At 42.1% G+C, this 20605-nt stretch overlaps 1 protein-coding gene across 1 annotated transcript in view; it reads right to left on the reverse strand.

The window, feature by feature from the left end:
* The window catches only part of LOC143807593 (uncharacterized), a 57644-nt gene that overhangs the window by 17239 nt on the left and 19800 nt on the right, over positions 1 to 20605 (reverse strand). Inside the window, exons 2-7 of the mRNA XM_077289301.1 lie at positions 20471 to 20590; positions 19420 to 19539; positions 19017 to 19136; positions 18818 to 18940; positions 17170 to 17252; positions 4078 to 4203 (exon numbers count right to left, since the gene is read on the reverse strand). Of these exons, the coding sequence (XP_077145416.1) occupies positions 4078 to 4203; positions 17170 to 17252; positions 18818 to 18940; positions 19017 to 19136; positions 19420 to 19539; positions 20471 to 20590 (692 nt within the window). The remainder of the gene's footprint in view (positions 1 to 4077; positions 4204 to 17169; positions 17253 to 18817; positions 18941 to 19016; positions 19137 to 19419; positions 19540 to 20470; positions 20591 to 20605) is intronic.

A 20605-nucleotide genomic window follows, 5' to 3' on the forward strand; every position in this document is an offset into this window, starting at 1 on the left:
GTTTGGTCATACAAAAAGGCGTTATGCGTGGTGGCAAAAAAAACACAGCATTCCAAGAAAAACACTTGCTACCCACAGTATAATTTGGTGGAGGTTCCATCATGCTTTGGGGCTGTGTGGCCAATGCCGGCACGGGGAATCTTGTTAAAGTTGAGGGACGCATGGATTCCTCTCAGTATCAGCAGATTCTTGACAATAATGTTCATGAATCAGTGACAAAGTTGAAGTTACGCAGGGGATGGATCTTTCAGCAAGACAATGATCCAAAACAACGCTCCAAATCTACTCAGGCATTCATGCAGAGGAACAATTACACTGTTCTGGAATGGCCATCCCAGTCCCCAGACCTGAATATCATTGAACATCTGTGGGATCATTTGAAGAGGGCTGTCCATGCTCGGCGACCATCAAACTTAACTGAACTGGAATTGTTTTGTAAAGAGGAATGGTCAAAAATACCTTCATCCAGGATCCAGGAACTCATTAAAAGCTACAGGAAGCGACTAGAGGCTGTTATTTTTGCAAAAGGAGGATCTACTAAATATTAATGTCACTTTTCTGGTGAGGTGCCCATACTTATGCACCTGTTAAATTTTGTTTGAATGCAGGTTGCACATTTTTTGCTAGTACAATAAACCTCATTTCAAGGCAGAAACATTACTGTGTCCAACAGTTATTAGATATATGAAACTGAAATAGCCGTTGCAAAAAAACAAACAATTTTTATAAAACATTAAGCTTAAGATTAATAGGGGTGCCCAAACGTTTTCATATAACTGTAAGTCTAATCTGCTGTGGAATTCATGGCGATGAGTAAAATAAAGAAAAGATGTAGAAAAATTATGTATAATCTCATACACAAAAAAAAAATTAAGTCAGGACATCTGGAATAGTGAGAAAATAGGGATCCTTTATTCACCAACATCAGCTAGGTTTCAGTCTCCAGCAATTCATTCCTATTTTGGATGTGCTGTCTCCTTTTTTCTGGCTTTCTATATCTTTGGTAGAAAGCTTTGCCAGTTTCCTTGAAGACATTTGCACCATATAGGCAGTGCTGTGGTTTTTCCGAAATATATATCTATATACATACCACACACAAACGATCTCCCCTCCACCTTTTTCAATAGATTGGGGGTTTCATTTGAATTTTTATATATAATACACACACAAACTTTTCTTTCCTTTGAATTTATAGAGGTTTGCTGTGTCATTTTGCTCCCATATCTACCTTTATCAGAGCCTGCACAGCGTTACCCATCACGTTGCCCCTCTACAAATATGTGTTTCCTTTTGTGCACTAACCCTACTGAAAAAAAGAATAGATGTGGAAAATCTCTTTATTTTTGTCTTGGTCTAACACTGGAGTGAGGTAGAAGGGTTTCCTTTATGCCTTTTGCCTGTAGAATCCAATGGACATTTTTGGAGATTGTGTTATAAGCAGGCTAAGAACCCAGCCTTATAATGGTCTCGAGTGCGTCTTAGATTTGTCCGGGTCCTATGAAACTACATTTAACATAGACCTGGCAGTAGATTCATGCTGCCCACTAGCATGACGTGGGGAAGCTTCCCTGCAAATACTTCTCCCTGTCTCTGACTCTTTTGAAAATGTTTTTTTTCTCTGAAATCCTAGTTTTTATTGTGATGAGGGAACATTTCATGCTGCACATGGTTAGGGTAGCATGAATGGTTCCTTATAGATATTTTTTACATAAATGTGCAAATTGTCCCCTCAGAGAGGAAGAGGACTTGATCTCTAGTGGAAGTAACAATCTTAAAGTTAATATCGACCCTTTAATGAGCCTTGCCATATAACTTAGGATAACAAGCAAAACCAAAATCTCAAATTTGCAGACTTGAGTTTCAGGATGTCGCTCCTCCTTCGTGCAAAGTACGAGATCCGATTTGACTGTATGATAGGCCTCTGGCTGGGGTCTAAGGGGCAATGTTTCTCCTTTTGGAGAGTGACACGCCTGATGTCAGTGTAAGGGCTCATACTCACATGTGAGAAACTCGGATGAGTCTCGCACGGCAATACCCAGCACTGCTGCCGGCAGCCAGGAGCGGAGCGTTCAGCACATGTATTGCTCTGCGGCCGCATGTGCAGCGCCCCAGAGTCCTGGTCGTTGCAGTACTGTGGATCCGCCACTATGGGGAGCCATGGTGCGTTCGATGGCACTGAAGGAGTTCCTCTGAGCAGGTATCACAGACACCAATATGTTTCACAGCTGGGCCTCCGGGGGGAGCTAAGGGTGCTATTCATTAGGCCACTCCCCACCATAGTGGGTAAACTGGGGGTCAGGCAGGAAGTTAGAGGAAAAAAAGCTGACTGGATTGAACGAAGCAACACCTTGTGGCAGAGGGTGTTGTGGAGGAAGAGACAGTAGGGTCTCTGTCAGGGGTGGGATCCTGACAGAGGCTTGGCATTAGAAAGAACGTAACGGGACCGTGCCTGCTCAGCATAGCGGCGGTGCCCAAGAAAGGACTAGAAGCGAGAGATTGTGCTGAGTGAGAAACGAGATCAAGCAAAAAGGAGAATACCAGTAGGGGTCATGCTGTAGGACCGGAGCAACATCCTACTGAGGCGCATTACCGGTGGCCGGAACGCCGAGGGAGTGGAATAGCATACAGCTTCAAGCCATACTCCAAACAGCGGCAGGGCAGTCAGTTTAAGGCAGGCTGTCTACCACATATCACCTATGAAGTCTTGGGGGGCAATTGCGGGAGAGGGGCGTCTCTAGGGTCCCGGAAGAACTCCAGGCCTACCTGACAAACGGGTGCCGTTCCAACCTGAATAACAGGGAGGGGTGGAATACGAGAAGAACATCAGTGAATCGAGTTGTGAGGGAACTTAAGAAACAGACACAACAGTTGTGGGGTACTTTCCGTGAGCACAGCAGGGAAGGACTACAACACATAGCGCTAAGAAGGAGGGCACTGATTTCCACCTGTGAGGAGAACTCTGGAAGTGCCATCGGACCGACCGGTCTTGCGCAGCCTGGTGAACCGTATTCTGGACTGCGGACTGAGAGATCTCCAGTAAAGAGGTAAAGAGACTGCAACCTGGTGTCCTCGTTATTTACCGCGACCTGCACCCCCACAACTGCACCGCTACACCACCGTTACTGCATCATCATCATCACTTATTCTACTGGACGTCCCCCACTGACAAACAGGGCCACGGACCGGGTCTAGCCACCGTGACAACCCCAGGACTGAGACCCAGAGGCCCGGCTCCGGGTACCCCTCGGCCCTGCGGCGGTGTGGGGGCGCTCCACACATGCTCCGATCTGAGTGCCGGGTATTGACGTGCGAGACTCATCCGAGTTTCTCGCATGTGAGTATGAGCCCTAAGGAGACTTATAGAACATGCAATGCTCATTCTCTTCCTCTATCTCTTTGCAGAGAAAATTTGCATTCTTAAATTTCCCAGAGGAGCATTGCATGGCCTATAAGTCTCCTTACACTGGTATAACAGGCATATCACCCTCCACAAGGAGCAATGATACTACTGAGATCTTTGAGGCCTTTTTATATAAATACTCTTGCCAGCTGAAACCCCCTTCATGTTAATCAATTAATCTTGGAATCATAATTTCCACAACTGAATGTGTTTAAAAAAAAAAAAATGTTCCTGTGCCGAGATAATCTTATAAATGTGCCCCTGTTGTGTACTGTGTAATGGCTGTGTCTGACTGTGTAGGAACATGGTCTGATCATACCACAGCTCCCAAGCAGGTGAAGGGGGGGGGGGGGGAGAAACAAACAAACAAAAAAAAAACTATACAGACATTACAGCAGGGGATTTTTCTTTCTTTGAAGTAAAACACATCCAATTGGTGTAATCATTATTATTCCATGCTCCATTGATTAAAATTAACTTTTTGTTCGTGGGAAACCCCCTTTAACTAGAAGGCATATATACCGTCAACCTGTGATCTGCATAGTACCACAATTCAGAACTGCTAGAACATGGAAATTACATACTGGTTTCAACAACAAGAAATGTGTACCCCTGAAACTATTATGTAGGCACCGTATCCATCATTTAATTGAGTAGTATTGCCTTAATGACTTTACCTTTTGCACAGTGGAAGACATCATTGAGACCAGCATTCGAATCAAGAACTTATCCCCAATTGTGAGCATGGCTTTATGGTGCTCTGGATTAACAGCAATGTTGCCCAAAGAAGCACAGCTGTAGTACTGCAAAAAAATAAGTGAATGACTTATCAATTTGAGACCAAGTAAAACATCTTTAAATATATGCATTTCTAAAGCTAAGTATTGGATATAACCTGTAAAGAATAAAAAAGATCATACTGAACCAATAACAATTCATGATTAGTGATGAGCGAACGATAAGGCAAAGGCATATCTAGGGAGGGGCTGCCGGGGCATGTACCCCAGGCGCATCCGGCAGGGGAACACAGTAGGGCTGCCTAATGCAGACAGCATATAGAAGCTGCAGCGCGCTGGCTCCCAGTGATCAATTGTACTTGCATCTTACATACGCAGGTACAATTGAAGCTCTGACTGCCAGGTCTGACCAACGCCAGCAGCGTGATCAGGTCATATGATCACACTGTTGACGTCACTCACGCATGCACATGCACTCGATGCGCACATTGGTGGTAGGCGCTCCAGTGGAGCTGAAGACACCAAAGATTAAGTCCATGGGGGGAGATTTAATGTGTGGGGTGGAGATTTGGAGTGGGGATGGAGGATTTAATGTGTGGAGGGGATTTGAGGACACAAAATGAGGAGCAAAGGGGGAGATGCAGGGCATGAGGAAACAGTATGGGAGCACGTATGGGGAAACAGAAAGGGGAATGGGAATGGGGAGCATGGACAAGGAAACAGTATGGGGGAATGGGTGCAGACACAGTATGGTGACTGGGGGGATGGGTGCAGACAGTATGGGGAGCGAACGAAGGAATGTATGAGTAGAGATGGTAAAAATGTATGTGGACACAGTATGGGGAGTGAGGGTGATGGGATGTGTGCAGACAGTATGTGGAGTCGGGAGTATGTGTGAACAGGCAGTATAGAGAGAGGGGGTAAATATAAGGAGACAGTCTGGTGAACAGGGGGAATGTGAGAGGAGACAGTATGAGGAGGGAGGGGAATAGTGTGAGGAGACTGTATAGGAGGAGAAAAATGAGTTGGCACAGAATAGAGACTGAAGTGTAGTGGGGGCGTAGAATGGGGGGGGTGACAGTGTAAGGGTACAGCCAGGAGGGGACAGCATACCAAGGCGGGGGAGTGTGATGAGAGGGTACAGTATAGAGACTGGGCCCTATAGGGAGGACACAGTGTGAGAGGACAGTGTGAAGAAGGGTTCCAGGATGGAAAGGAGAGGTCAGTCTGAAGAGCATGTACCATAAGAGGGACAATGTGGGGGGGGGGGGGGTCATAATTTGTGCAGGCAGTATAGTGAGGGACAATTATTTATTCAGGGGCTCAGCGTAGGGCACTGCTATCTTTAAGAACATCATGTGGAGATTTGCTGCAGAAGACCAGAGAAGATGGAAGTCTGCAGAGCCAGGCTGTGGATGAAAAAAAATCATCATGGGGTCTGGACAAGATGAAGAAAAGAAGAACGGCTCCAGAGACAACATTATCTATAAGGTACCTGGATGTAAATGTTATTTGTGATACTGACTAACTCTCAGGAGCATTAAAGGGGTTGTCCAGGTTTGTAATGAGTCTGCAGTCATTCTTTGTGACTGCAGACTTCTGAATTCTCACAGTGTTTACTGCGGGTTGTTCGGATTCTCTCGTGCCGGAGAGTTACATACATGTGGTCACATGCTGACTAGACATGTGTTGCCTCATTCAATGAAAATGAACTGAGCGAGGCAGGGCACGTCTAGTCAGAATGTGGTCAGAAGTATGCAAATTGCATACTTGTGCTGACATTACCATCCACTCTTGCCACTGGCAAGGAGAATCCTAAAAGTGTGCAGTTCATTCGTTGTGAAAATTCAGAAGCCTGCAATGTCAGGATTCAGCTCTGCAGCTTCCAGTAGTCATCACATGGACACTTCACTCATATGCAATTTTCATACTTATGGTCCTGGGGGGGTAAATAGGTGTCAAACTGAATTCTTGCCCCGGGTGGCAGAAAACCTAGATACACCTCTGGGATAAGGTGTTATCTGAGCATGCTCAGGAGCTAACCAAGTGTCTTCAGCGTGCTCGAAAAATATGTTCAAGTCCCCGCACCTGCATGTCTCTCGGCTGTTCGACAGCCACAACACATGCATAGATTGCCTGTTTGTTAGCCGCGAGACACTCAGCCGCGGGGACTCGAACATATTTTTCGAGCACACTGAAGACACTCAGCACATGAGTATGCTTGGGTAACACCTAACCCGAGCACATTCACTCATCACCATTCATGATGCAGCAGAAATTAGTTTGTGTAGTTTTCCATCTTTTCATGTTACTTTTTCCTTTAAATGGAAGGCAAAACAGTAGCTTATATTTAGCAAGCCTTCAGGCTAAGGTGATATGTCAGCTGCAGCTCTCCTTTCATAAGCAACTTGTGAAATGAAGCATATACTGCCATGTGGTTTTAGCTGACTGATTATTACTCTTACATCAAAATGTAGGACTACACACACACACACACACATTAATCGACTTTTCTTTAGATTTTAGTTTATTTTACATGCAATTATTTAGAAATACAAAAAAATTAATGCAAAACAAGTAATCATTATATATTTTAGACAGAAAAAAATAATCTCATGAAATAAATATATATTTAGACACATAGCAAAGTGCAAACGGTTTAGGCAGGTGTGGGGAAAATGCTGCACAGTAAAAATGCTTTCAAAAAGACGTATTAATTGATAATGCGGTAGTTTATTTTAACAAAATACCAAATGAATGAACAAAATAAAAAATATAAATCACATATTTGGGATGACCACTCTTTGCCAACCAACCTGCATCCTACTCCAAGTTTTCAAAGGTCGCCTACCTCCCTGCCACATTCCTTCAAAAACAGTGTGTGCACAAGGGTACCTAGAAAAATTGATGCTTTGATGCAGTTTTGAAGGCAATGGATGGTCACACCAAATACTAATTTTATTTCAATTTCTTTTCACTATGTGTTTTGTTACACTACTATTTTTTAAAGGATTTTAACTATGAAGCATAGACTTCTTCCACACCCCCTGAAGAAGTGTGGACGAAACGCGCGTCGAGGTGGAGGGACACAGCACTAACTCCACAGATAAGAGTAAGTAATTTTGTGAGACTGTTTATATCTATAATTGTTGCTAATGTATAACAAAATGTGGAACTGCTGAGCTCTATATCTGATGTGTTCAGCATATAGGCATTATTTTGTAAAAAGACGCCATATATAGTATCATGTGGCTCCTCTATGTATATTGTTATTTAATTAATTTAATATAATTAGCCCTATAACAACAGAGTTTATTACATTTCATATACTCCATGGGGTGTTTAAAGGAGTTCTTAGCATGTAGTGTCCCTCATTACTTGAGGTTTTCATAGATTTGTAAAGAAATTTTATTGTCAATAAAATCTGTTTACCGTAGTTAATTCTAAAGACAAATTTTAGACTTTGTGTTTTTTCTGTCCACTCCATGATTAGTGGGGTTATAGTGGAACAGATGGGTTTTCATACTTGAGAATAAGGAGGATTTTTAGTAACAAGTAAATTGCAAAGCTACCTCTTTATGAGCATTTTTAAAATTTTACCCATTTAAGATGATAATACAAATCCTTTAAGAGAGAACCTGTCAAACGAATCATGCTGCCCAAACCATGGACAGCATAAATCACGGCCTGGCTGCATGATTGGTGCCAGGCATACTATTCACTGAAATACCCTGATGTTTTACACAAGATATTCTTTCAAGATCTATCAGGAGACCATAACTGGAGATGAGTAGATCGGCTGCACCTTCGAACGGCTCTTCCCCGTACTGTCAGGCCTCTACCTTTGTGTACTTGAGGGAGAGACCTGTCCCCTCCAGCAACACAGGGAGGAGCCGGACTAGTCTTGTCTATGCTTCATAGTTGATTTTGCGACAACCTTTTTAAAAGGGTGACTGTCATAAGAAAATTAACCATTAATCGGGTTATGTGTCAATGTATTTTTTCATATCCTGATGTGTATTAAAAAGCAGAATTAGTAATCGAATTAGATTCACATTTTCTGTCTTTTCATAAAGAAAAACACCTTACTGACGTCACCACTCACTGCCTGAGAAATGTTTCAGGCACCGAACGGTGATGTCAGTCAATACGGTGACCAGAGTTCATTGGCAATGAACTCTAGTCACCTTACTAACGTTAGCGCTCGGAACTGAAGCTGCTTTCTCACGCTGAGCATCAATTGGCTGCCGGGCTGAGTGGTTGCATTTTTTGTAACCACTCAGCGATGCATCCAGATATAGTTGCGTTGGGCTTGTCAAATGGATTATCTGCGGACAGATGAGGATTTCTTTGTTTTTTTAAATTTTCCTTTGGAAAATAAAATGGGTATAAGGTATAAAATGGGTATAAATGGGTAACAGAGGGTCTAAGAGTTTTTATTTCAAACAAAGGACTTTATTCTGTGTTTGTCTTGATTACATTTGCCTACGAGGTTATTAATGGAGAGGCGTCTATAAGACACCCCCATTACTAACCCCTGGTTTGAATGTCAGCGGCCATAAAAAAGCTGACATCAAGCCCCAATACCATTACCCCACTTGCCACCGCACCAGGTCAAGTGGGAAGATCCGAGGCCAAGCGCCAGCAATGGCTCATCTAATGGATGCACCATTTCTGGGGTGGGTTAGGGCTGTTTTTAGTCTGAGTAGAGGCCCAATATCCATGGCCCCTTCCAAGACTATTAACCCCTTTCTGCCATTGGACGTACTATCCCATCCATGTGACCTGGGACTTAATTCCCATGGACAGGATAGTACGTCATAGGCGATCAGTCGCGCTCACGGGGGGAGAGCGGCCGAGTGTCAGCTGATTATCACAGCTGACATCCGACACATTAACCCCCTGAACACTGCGATCAAACATGATCGCAGCGTTCCGGTGGTATAAGGAAGCATTGCGCAGGGAGGGGGCTCCCTAAGTGCTTCACCGAGATCCTTGGAACAACGCGATGTGATCGCGTTGTTCCAAGTGTCTCCTCCGTCCTCCTCCCTGCTGGCACCCCGAATCCAAGATGGCCACGGAGGGCCTTCAGGGAGGTGGCTTGCGAGCGCCTGCTGAGAGCAGGTGCCGCAAGCTTCCAGCACTGTGATCAGCGATCTGACACTATACAGTGACACCCCAGCCTGGGACAAAGTGATAAAGCTTAAAAAATTTCTTTTTATAAATATATATATACAAAAGAAGAGAGAGAGAGAGAGAGAGAGAGAGAGAATTGGAGTCCAATTTCTTCTGTTACCCTTGGTAAAATAAAAACAAGTTGGATCTGTAGGAAATTTTTTGTGAAAAAAAGTTAAATGTTCTTTTTTTTAAAAACATTCCAAAAATTCCTGTGAAACATCTGAAGGGTTAATAAACTTCTTGAATGTGGTGTTGAGCACCTTGAGGGGTGCAGTTTTTAGAATGGTGTCACACTTGGTTATTTTCTATCATATAGACCCCTCAAAGTGACTTCAAATGTGATATGGTCCCTAAAAAAAATGGTGTTGTAAAAATGAGAAATTGCTGGTCAAATTTAACCCTTATAACTCCTTAACAAAAAAAGTTGGTTCCAAAATTGTGCTGATTTAAAGTAGACATGTGGGAAATGTTACTTATTAAAGTATTTTGTGGGACATATCTCTGTGATTTAAGGGCATGAAAATCTAAAGTTGGAAAATTGTGAAATTTTCACCAAATTTCAATTTTTTTCACAGATCAAAGCAAGTAATGTTGAGGAAATTTTACCACTAACATGAAGTACAATAAGTCACGAGAAAACCATGTCAGAATCACCGGGATCCGTTGAAGCGTTCCAGAGTTATAACCTCATAAAGGGACAGTGGTCAGAACTGTAAAAATTGGCCCGGTCATAAACATGCAAACCACCCTTGGGGTTTAAGGGGTTAATATCACCCCGCCGTTGTCTGCCTAACCTTTGCTGGTTATTAATAATGGGGGACCCCATGTCATTTATTTGGGGGGGTCACTCCTTGTTAATAACAAGTAAAGGCTAAGTAGACAGCTGTGACCTGATATTAATAAGCTCCATGTTTATTACCCCCTTCCCAGACTATAAATACCAGCCCCCAGGTGTCTGCTTTCCCTCAGCTGGTTAAGAAAAATATTGGGGACCCCACACCATTGTTTCCTTTTAGTCTATCCATATTTCCATTTTATTCTGGTGTTCATGCTGGGAATTTACTATACTTGGCTGTTGAAATGCCAGGCTTCCTATGAGATGAGATGGGTGCATAAATTTAAAAATAAATAAAATATATATATATATGCATAACACACTGCGGGGCTGGGATTCACAAGCTGGGTGGCCGCACAGGCGCAGTCTGCGAGACTGCATCTGAGGTCAGATGGGCAGCAAACACTGCGCCTGCCCCAGGCAGAACAAAACAGCGCAGGCGCCAGATTTGATTTGAAAACAGCGCGGAGGGGGCGGCGTCGAAGAAGTTTTGAGTGACTGCAGTGTGGCGTGTGCAGCAGGGGGGTTAAGACCTGCCTCCAGGGCTAAAGACAGGTATTTTTGCTAAATTATAAAACGCTCTATTTCTGCTTTGACTGCACCAATAACTAAAAGAGCCACCTTGTCAGAATGCAGCATTACTGCTGCACAAGGTGGCTCTTTTAGTTTCTAACGGCTGGAGGGGGTGACAGAGTCCCTTTAACAAAAAAGTGTGAAACAACTGAAAATATGTCTTATATTGTAGGTTCTTCAAAGTAGCCACCTTTTGCTTTGATGACTCCTTTGCACACTCTTGGCATTCTCTTGATTAAAGCCTTTTTTGTGCGGATTCCACCTGCGGTTTTACACCTGCAGATTCCTATTATGGAGCAGGTGTAAACCGCCGCGGAATCCGCACAAAGAACTGACATGCTGCGGAATAAACAACACTACGTTTCCGGACTTTTTTTTCCGCAGCATGTGCACTGCGGATTTTGTTTTCCATAGGCTTACATGGTACTGTAAACTCATGGAAAACTGCTGCTAATCTGCAGTGGCCAATCCAATGTGGATGCGCAGCAAAATCCGCAACGTGTACACATACCCTTAATATATAAATGGCTGTCCTACAAAAAAAAAAAAAAAAAAGGGAAGATTTCAAAATAACACAATGGCCAACGTGAAATTTACAAGATTTGTAATTCAAAAAAAAGGAAACGGCAATAACACAAAAACATGTTTTAAACAATAGATCTTTTCTCAGGACTCATTACCTTTAATTCTTTTGTGTAATTTATTTTTTCGGGTGCCTCTCTTTCTAAAACAATTGATTACATACTAAGCAAATATTTTATTAAAACATTTGCCAAGATACCAGTAAGCATGCAGAAGGACCTGTGTGTAATCATACATAGGATTCCTTCATTTAACACAAGAACATGATGTTATAGAAGGAAATTATACTGGTGTAAAAACATCCTAAAAGAACAGTGAAAGGTGCCAAATCTGGAAGCCGTATAGCATCTACAGCAGATTATTCTCAAGGAATATTTATTGGGGTTGCAGAGGCCAAAACTTTAATGTGCATCTTTTGCCCCCTAAATATGTTGTGGTAATCTGGTCCTATGAAGTATATGGCGGCTTGTTCATAATTTTTGTAGTCTGCTATGTTTTATCTGGGTCTCAATATTTGCTTGAAACAATAATAATTATTATTTATATGTATCTCTCATTCTCAAGGGCTATTAGTCTTCAGGCTGATCCTTTGCATCATAGTTTGTGTCAAGCCTACTAATGCTGACAAACTGGACAAACAACTGACTGATAATATCTGCATTAAGCAGGGCAGGCACCTTTCACAGACCTGTACAAAAGGGAGAGCCACAAACTAAAGGTACCGTCACATTAAGCGACGCTGCAGCGATATAGACAACGATGCCGATCGCTGCAGCGTCGCTGTTTCGTCGTTGTGTGGTCGCTGGAGAGCTGTCACACAGACAGCTCTCCAGCGACCAACGATGCCGAAGTCCCCGGGTAACCAGGGTAAACATCGGGTTACTAGGCGCAGGGCCGCGCTTAGTAACCCGATGTTTACCCTGGTTACCAGTGTATATGTAAAAAAAAAAAACACTACATACTTACATTCCGGTGTCTGTCGCGTCCCCCGGCATCCGTTTCCCTGCACTGTGTAAGCGCCGGCCCTAAAGCAGAGCGGTGAAGTCACCGCTGTGCTCTGCTTTACGGCCGGCCGGCGCTGACAGTGCAGGGAAGCGGACGCCGGGGGACCCGACAGACACCAGGATGTAAGTATGTAGTGTTTGTTTTTTTTTACATTTACACTGGTAACCAGGGTAAATATCGGGTTACTAAGCGCGGCCCTGCGATGTCAGTGGGTGATCCAGCGACGAAATAAGGTGCTGGCCTTCTAGCTCCGACCAATGATGTCACAGCAGGATCCTGATCGCTGCTGCGTGTCAAACACAACGATATCGCTATCCAGGACGCTGAAACGTCACGGATCGCTGTCGTTATCGTTGTTAAGTTGTTCAGTGTGAAGGTACCTTAACTCAGGACAATTCTGGACACATAAGAAAATCAGAGATGTTGTCACAATGTACCAATTTTGGGCATTTACTGTGTTTTCGTTTTATCACTGGTATACATATATTACAATAAAGGGTCAATATCCTTGGTAATTAAACCAATAATGGAAATAGTTATGTGCTAAATAGAATGAAGCCTGGTGCACAAGAGACATGTTTCCAGCCTTTCACTAAATGAAACTGATAAATGGCAGAACATTCTGTAACATGTCATTGTCCACAGCTCCATCTTACAGGTACCTGGGCTTAGCAGCTGCTTTTTCTTGTAGCGATGGGGAAAATAAAGTCACACTTGTCCCAGAAATATACAATGGCAATTTTGAGCAATGTCATATGCCAAAGTTTGGACAATAAGATGTTCATGTGTGACCAAACACATTCCTCCACAAATTTTCAGTAAAAAACAAAACATAAAAGTCTAAATAGTTCTATCAAGGCAGCAATGGCCATACTTATCCACATATGGTATATATGTTATATTGCCATACAGTCCCAGAATAAATACTGGTCACTTTGTAAATGTAATGCCTAAAGTACCATACAGGACCCAAGAACTGCATATTCAGTCCCATTCGTAAAGACTAGAAATGTCTAGTCCGCACCAAACTGTGCAGAGAGATTGCCATAACATGACGTGGCTAGTGCCTATATGGTTCTGACAAAGCCTCATTTTGTACTGCTTTATCATGTGTCTGAGTACGATTTGGGCACTCTACAGTCCTACACTCAAATCCCTGCCAAAACACAGAGCAAACACTACCGTACCTCCTTCTTAAGCTGGCCGTACACATTAGATGGCTTTCGGGCCGAATGATGCTTTGTCCTATCCGACAGCCACCTCAGCAAATCCTCTCATACACAGGATCGCTCACTTGGCTGAATGCTCCTGTGTTCTCAGAGAAAGCCCGACTGACAAGTCCGCCGGTGACTCATTGCAGGGAGAACAATGCGATCAGAAGTCAAAATCGGACATATGCAATCGACATCTCTCCCATTCATCAGTCGATCGGCGCCCTGATACACATTAGCTCATTGGCCGAATCTGTCAATATAGGCGGGTTCAGATGACATTAGTATAAGGTGTATGGGGATATTACTGTGTTCTCCCGCACTGAAATTGGAATACATTAACCTGCAGTTTTAGTAAAACTAGTACTATTAAAAAGGTCAGCCTAGATGTTGGGACCTTCTAGGCTTGGCGAAACATTGAAGGGCGTGAAGGAGGAAGTGTAACTCCTGTTACGTCTTAACTGTAGAATTAGGAAAATTGACACACTTAAGATTTGTTACATTTTGTTCATCCAAAAAGACAATGATAACTTGCTCCAATATTCAAAGGAATTATTGTGTAACTGTACAAAAAAAAAAAAATTCTCATCATCACAAAAAATTCTCAGTACGGTAGCTTATGTGTTCATTTTAAACTGCATAGCCATGTAAGAACGGACAATGTTCACATTGCAGACATGTGGTCTGAACATGTGGTGAGAAGTGTTGCTGTCAGTTCTGTACACAGGACAATCACAGAAGACAAGCAAATATGAAATTAAAGGTGTGGGTGCATTTACATATATAACCCACACACTACAGCTTCAAACAGCTTGACTACAAATGTCATATCTGGATTTGCAATTGGACCTCTTTGGAGAAATGTCCTAATAGCATATGCAAATGTTGCGAGCTTAAATAAGTATCCCAATAATACACCAGATCATACCTAGACACTAGGTCAGAAAATTAACTATTGTTTAAATATTTTTTTGTGTGTTAACTTGTAGTTTAAAAAACAAACTTTTTTTGCCTTCATAGCATCTTTATTAAAAAAACAAACAAGAAATTAGCACATAATCTTGAAATTTTCACACTGCCGAATGTGGCTTTTTTTTTTAGATTCTGCTCCTTTCAGGAAGAATTTACAGGAATTTTATCAGCAGGGTTGGAATTAGGGTACCGTCACACTCAGCAACTTTCCAACGATCACGACCAGCGATACGACCTGGCCGTGATCTTGGAAAGTCCTTGTGTGGTCGCTGGGGAGCTGTCACACAGACAGCTCTCCAGCGACCAACGATGCCGAAGTCCCCGGGTAACCAGGGTAAACATCGGGTTACTAAGTGCAGGGCCGCGCTTAGTAACCCGATGTTTACCCTGGCTACCATTGTAAATGTAAAAAAACAAAACAAACACATACTCACATTCCGGTGCCTGTCACGTCCCCGGGCGTCCACTTCCCTGCACTCCTCCTGCATCCTGTGTAAGCGCAGCCGTAAAGCAGAGCGGTGACGTCACCGCTGTGCTCTGATGTACGGCCGGCCGGCGCTGACACAGGATGCCGGAAGACTGCAGGGAAGCGGACGCCCGGGTACGTGACAGGCACCGGAATGTAAGTATGTAGTGTTTTTTTTTTCTTTACATTTACAATGGTAACCAGGGTAAACATCGGGTTACTAAGCGCAGCCCTGCGCTTAGTAACCCGATATTTACCCTGGTTACCAGTGAAGACATCGCTGCATCGGTGTCACACACAACGATCCAGCGATGTCAGCGGGTGATCCAGTGACGAAATAAAGTTTCAAACGATCTGCTACGACGTACGATTCTCAGCGGGGTCCCTGATCGCAGTAGCGTGTCAGACACAGCGAGATCGTAACTATATCGCTGGAACGTCACGGATCGTGCCGTCGTAGCGACCAAAGTGCCACTGTGAGACGGTACCCTTACACTGAAAGGTAACACCTGATACACCTACTGATAACACAGGATCCACCATTCACAATAGGTGATGACAATCCTGACCCTGCTCATCCTCCATTTACAGTGACCTTTGCATATACTCATTAGAGTGACACTTCAATACAAAAGAGAAGGTCATGGTCTGACTATTAGCCCAGGCTCACATGTTCAGTGCTTTACATCAGTATTTGCAAGCCAAAACCAGGAGTGGAACAATGAGAAGAAAAGTATAATAGAAACACGTCACCATTTCTGCATTTCTCACCCACTGACCAAATAATTCTGAACATGGCCTTAGGGCTATGTAAATGTATTGTTGTGTGCCAGAGTGTAAAAAGCAGGTGTAGCCAGTGTGAAAAATTCCAAGATTCCTGTTTTTTTTTTAGTTCAGTATTTTATTACTGATGTAAAAAGTTGAGCCAAATAAACTACATAATAGATGTAAGTGTTTTTTTTTTTTTTTAACAAGTGCATTAGGAGCTACATTCATTCGCAACAGTAATTACCTCCTACACAAAATGAGCATCTGTTATCACATAAAAGTGTTTGGGATGAACAGAAAGGAGTCAAACCGCCGCCAGAAACAACTTCCTGTATGAATACTCTTCAGGTACGCCAGCGTCTTGTGTGCACATAAACTTACAGCTTTGACAGCTCTTTTGTTGTGGGCACACCTTAAGTCGTTCACAACCTACAGCTTACAAATGGTAACCATGCATAGGATCTAATGGACAAGACAGATCACATGGTTTGCACTTTATTTGAAGGAAATTATAAACGGTTGGTGTGAAGAAGAAAAAAAAAAAAAAAAAACCTCTCCAACTGAACATTCCTATCTGAAAACTATAGTCGCCCAAAAAAAAAAATTAAAAAAGAGTGAATGTCAGCTGGGCTGTTTGTTTAAATGCAAGTTCCCTGAAAGTATACGATCCCACGATAAGTATTTGGTGAGGTTTTGAAGTTGCAGATTTTCTGCAACTTTTCTGAATTTTTTTTTCACAGAGAAAATACACATCAAAGACTACCTGTGAGACACTGTCAAATACTTAAAAGTGATGTAGAAAAAAAAAGAATAACAACCACCCGACCATTGGGCTAATTTTGCAGCGTATTAGGGTTATAACAACAGGCAAGTCATTGCTTATGTGTTAGGATAACCTACTGTATTAAAATAAAGATGTAATTTGTAACAGTTTTAAAAAAATTCACACAGTGTTGTAAACCAAGAGATATTCACTGCCAATACCAGTTGCTATATAGCAGGATAAAGTCCATTCAAGCCATATTTGATGAAGGATTTCATATGCCAAGTAAACAGCAACCTATTGATTATATCAGGTAGCTTCTGGTCAACAGAAGGTACAAAACAGCTAGTAATGTGCACACAGACATTGCTAACCACTGACGCTGGCCTTATACAAGATATTGCCAGTGGTTCTCATTCATGCAGAATATATGTCTTGATATACTTTGGATACATCATGTCTGATTATAGACAAACAATTGCATTGTAAGACAACGTCAACACAGATGGAAATTATATATATATATATATATATATATATATATATATATATATATATATATATATATATATATATATATATATATATATATACACATACATACATACATACATACATACATATATATATATATATATACATACATACACAATTATATTACCCCATTACTGTTTCATACCTGAATTTCAGAGTCTGGTGACTGTAGAAGAAGGGTGAGAACTGGCAGTGCCCCTGCTTGGCACAGAATGCTTTTATTCCTCTCTAGAAACATACAAAAATACAACGTGTAAAGATTTTGTTAAGTCCTTATTTTCCTGTCGATCGAATTTACAGCAAAACCTAATCTAATGTCATGTAGTTACATAGTTACAGAGTTATTAAGGTTGAATGAAGACTGTAAGTCCATCTAGTTCAACCCATAGCCTAACCTAACATGCCCTAACATGTTGATCCAGAGGAAGGCAAAAAAAACCCATGTGGCAAAGAGTAACTCCACCATGGGGAAAAAAATTCCTTCCCGACTCCACATACGGCAATCAGACTAGTTCCCTGGATCAACGCCTTATCAAGGAATCTAATATATATACCCTGTAACATTATACTTTTCCAGAAAGGTATCCAGTCCCCTCTTAAATTTAATTAATGAATCACTCATTACAACATCATACGGCAGAGAGTTCCATAGTCTCACTGCTCTTACAGTAAAGAATCCGCGTCTGTTATTATGCTTAAACCTTCTTTCCTCCAGACGTAGAGGATGCCCCCTTGTCCCTGTCTCAGGTCTATGATTAAAAAGATCATCAGAAAGGTCTTTGTACTGTCCCCCTCATATATTTATACATTAAAATAAGATCACCCCTTAGTCTTCGTTTTTCCAAACTAAATAGCCCCAAGTGTAATAACCTATCTTGGTATTGCAGACCCCCCAGTCCTCTAATAACCTTGGTCGCTCTTCTCTGCACCCGCTCCAGTTCAGCTGTGTCTTTCTTATACACCGGAGACCAGAACTGTGCACAGTATTCTAAGTGTGGTCGAACTAGTGACTTGTATAGAGATAAAATCATGTTCTCCTCATGAGCATCTATGCCTCTTTTAATACATCCCATTATTTTATTTGCCTTTGTAGCAGCTGCCTGACACTGGCCACTGAATATGAGTTTGTCATCCACCCATATACCCAGGTCTTTTTCATTGACGGTTTTGCCCAGAGTTTTAGAATTAAGCACATAGTTATACATCTTATTACTTCTACCCAAGTGCATGACCTTACATTTATCCCCATTAAAGCTCATTTGCCATTTATCAGCCCAAGCTTCTAGTTTACATAAATCATCCTGTAATATAAAATTGTCCTCCCCTGTATTGATTACCCTGCAGAGTTTAGTGTCATCTGCAAATATTGAAATTCTACTCTGAATGTCCCCTACAAGGTCATTAATAAATATGTTAAAAAGAAGAGGGCCCAATACTGACCCCTGTGGTACCCCACTGCTAACCGCAACCCAGTCCGAGTGTGCTCCATTAATAACCACCCTTTGTTTCCTATCCCTACATGTACATCTACCAGGTATTATATATGGCTGATCACCCAGATTTAAAACAAAAAAAAAAAAACACAACACACAACATGAAACATGCTAAGCATTTTTTGATGAAAATGTCAACCTTCATGGCCACCTGGCATGGCTACTAAAACATCTTGCAATTATGAATGGCCAGTAAAATGCTACAAATTTGCTTTTGAAAATTCAACACCTTTAATGGTGTGTCAAAAAATGTTTAATTAAATTAATGCAAAAGTAAGCAAATCATTATTTAATAATAACCTGATCTAGTCAGATTGAGAATAGCTCCAACCGCATTTCGTTGAACCCTTGGATCATAGGACTTTGCCAATGTAAGTAGAGGCAGGACTCCTCCAGCAATGCCAATGGCTTCACGACTGTATTCTGGAAGGAAGAGAATACTCAGTTAAAAATATAGAAAATATATAAATAATGACATAGCTAGAATTTTAATCCTTACCTGATATAGCCAAAGTCATGATGCATGCACAGGAGTTACACTGTACAGTAGAATCCCCAGACTCCAGTAGCTCCAGTATTGGCTCAAGCAAACCCATCTTGACCACCATCTCCTTATTCACTGTAAACACAAGTTATCAGCTATACTTACTTTTTTAAATCTAATATATTAACTTTATTGTTTTTATTTTTTTACAACAAAATACATAACATATATGTGAAAACAATACAGCTCCGATGACAGACAGGTGGACCACCACCTAAAAAACTTGTTATAGCTAATGGATTTCATAAATGTTTTAGGAGGGAATTCCAGTTTAGTAGAAGGTACAACACTTTTTTGGTACAGTTATATCAGTTATATGTAGTCAATAGCTGTATAAACACAAAAGTTCAAAACTTACAATTTCCATCAAGCAGAAAGTTGACAAGCGATAAAGATGACATCTGCTGAACCTCCAGGTCGCTGGATTGTAGCAGTGGTTGGTATGGCCCCAGGAACTCTGGAGGAAGCTGTGTATTCACTGTAGATACAAATCGTAAAAACAAAAATATGACTGTATGCGAAAATAAATATTACTGTATGTTACTGGTCTCTGCCAGGTATAGGGACACCACTTTGCTGCTAGCTTATTACTATTCATCTAAGTCGACAACAGAGCGGACGCTGTGCTCATCGCACAGGGCACTGAGGGAGACTGCACAGAAAAAGACACTGGACAAGGAAGGGAGGAGACACTGGACAAGGGAGGGAGGAGACACTGGACAAGGGAGGGAGGAGACACTGGACAAGGGAGGGAGGAGACACTGGACAAGGGAGGGAGGAGACACTGGACAAGGGAGGGAGGAGACACTGGACAAGGGAGGGAGGAGACACTGGACAAGGGAGGGAGGAGACACTGGACAAGGGAGGGAGGAGACACTGGACAAGGGAGGGAGGAGACACTGGACAAGGGAGGGAGGAGACACTGGACAAGGGAGGGAGGAGACACTGGACAAGGGAGGGAGGAGACACTGGACAAGGGAGGGAGGAGACACTGGACAAGGGAGGGAGGAGACACTGGACAAGGGAAACAGCAGGGACCAGCTCATGAAATGAGCTTCATATCAGGGAGTGGGAAGGGGCTTAGACAATGATGGCAGCATCTGCAGTTAGGTAGTGTAGTTAGGTAAAGGTAGGGAATTTTTAAGGCAAGTATATTATATAATAGCTTAGCTTATGGGACTAAATAGATAGGAAGTAAGGAGAAAAATGCTTTGCCTCCGGACCACCCCTTTAAGTTTAAATACTACGCAACCATATTATGTCTAGTATTGCAGGTCCCTCTCTAAGATTGAGATATAATGGTAAAGATTTCCATGGAGTAGTTAACTTTTTAATGTTATTGAACTTCTTCAGATAAAGCACACACATCACATATATTGAGCAGTGATTAAAAAGTAGGGGATACTCACTATGCTGGCTCATATGTAAGTAGTACAGTGCAGCTGATTGTTGGAGGTCAATATTTTCTGAAAATGCCAAGATCCTCAATGCATCTAGGGTCTCTTTTCCAACCGGTGATTCGTTGATTCCTTTAACAAAAAAGA

The sequence above is a fragment of the Ranitomeya variabilis genome, chromosome 2 (genome assembly GCF_051348905.1).
Source record: "Ranitomeya variabilis isolate aRanVar5 chromosome 2, aRanVar5.hap1, whole genome shotgun sequence".
Classification (NCBI taxonomy): Eukaryota; Metazoa; Chordata; class Amphibia; order Anura; family Dendrobatidae; genus Ranitomeya; species Ranitomeya variabilis.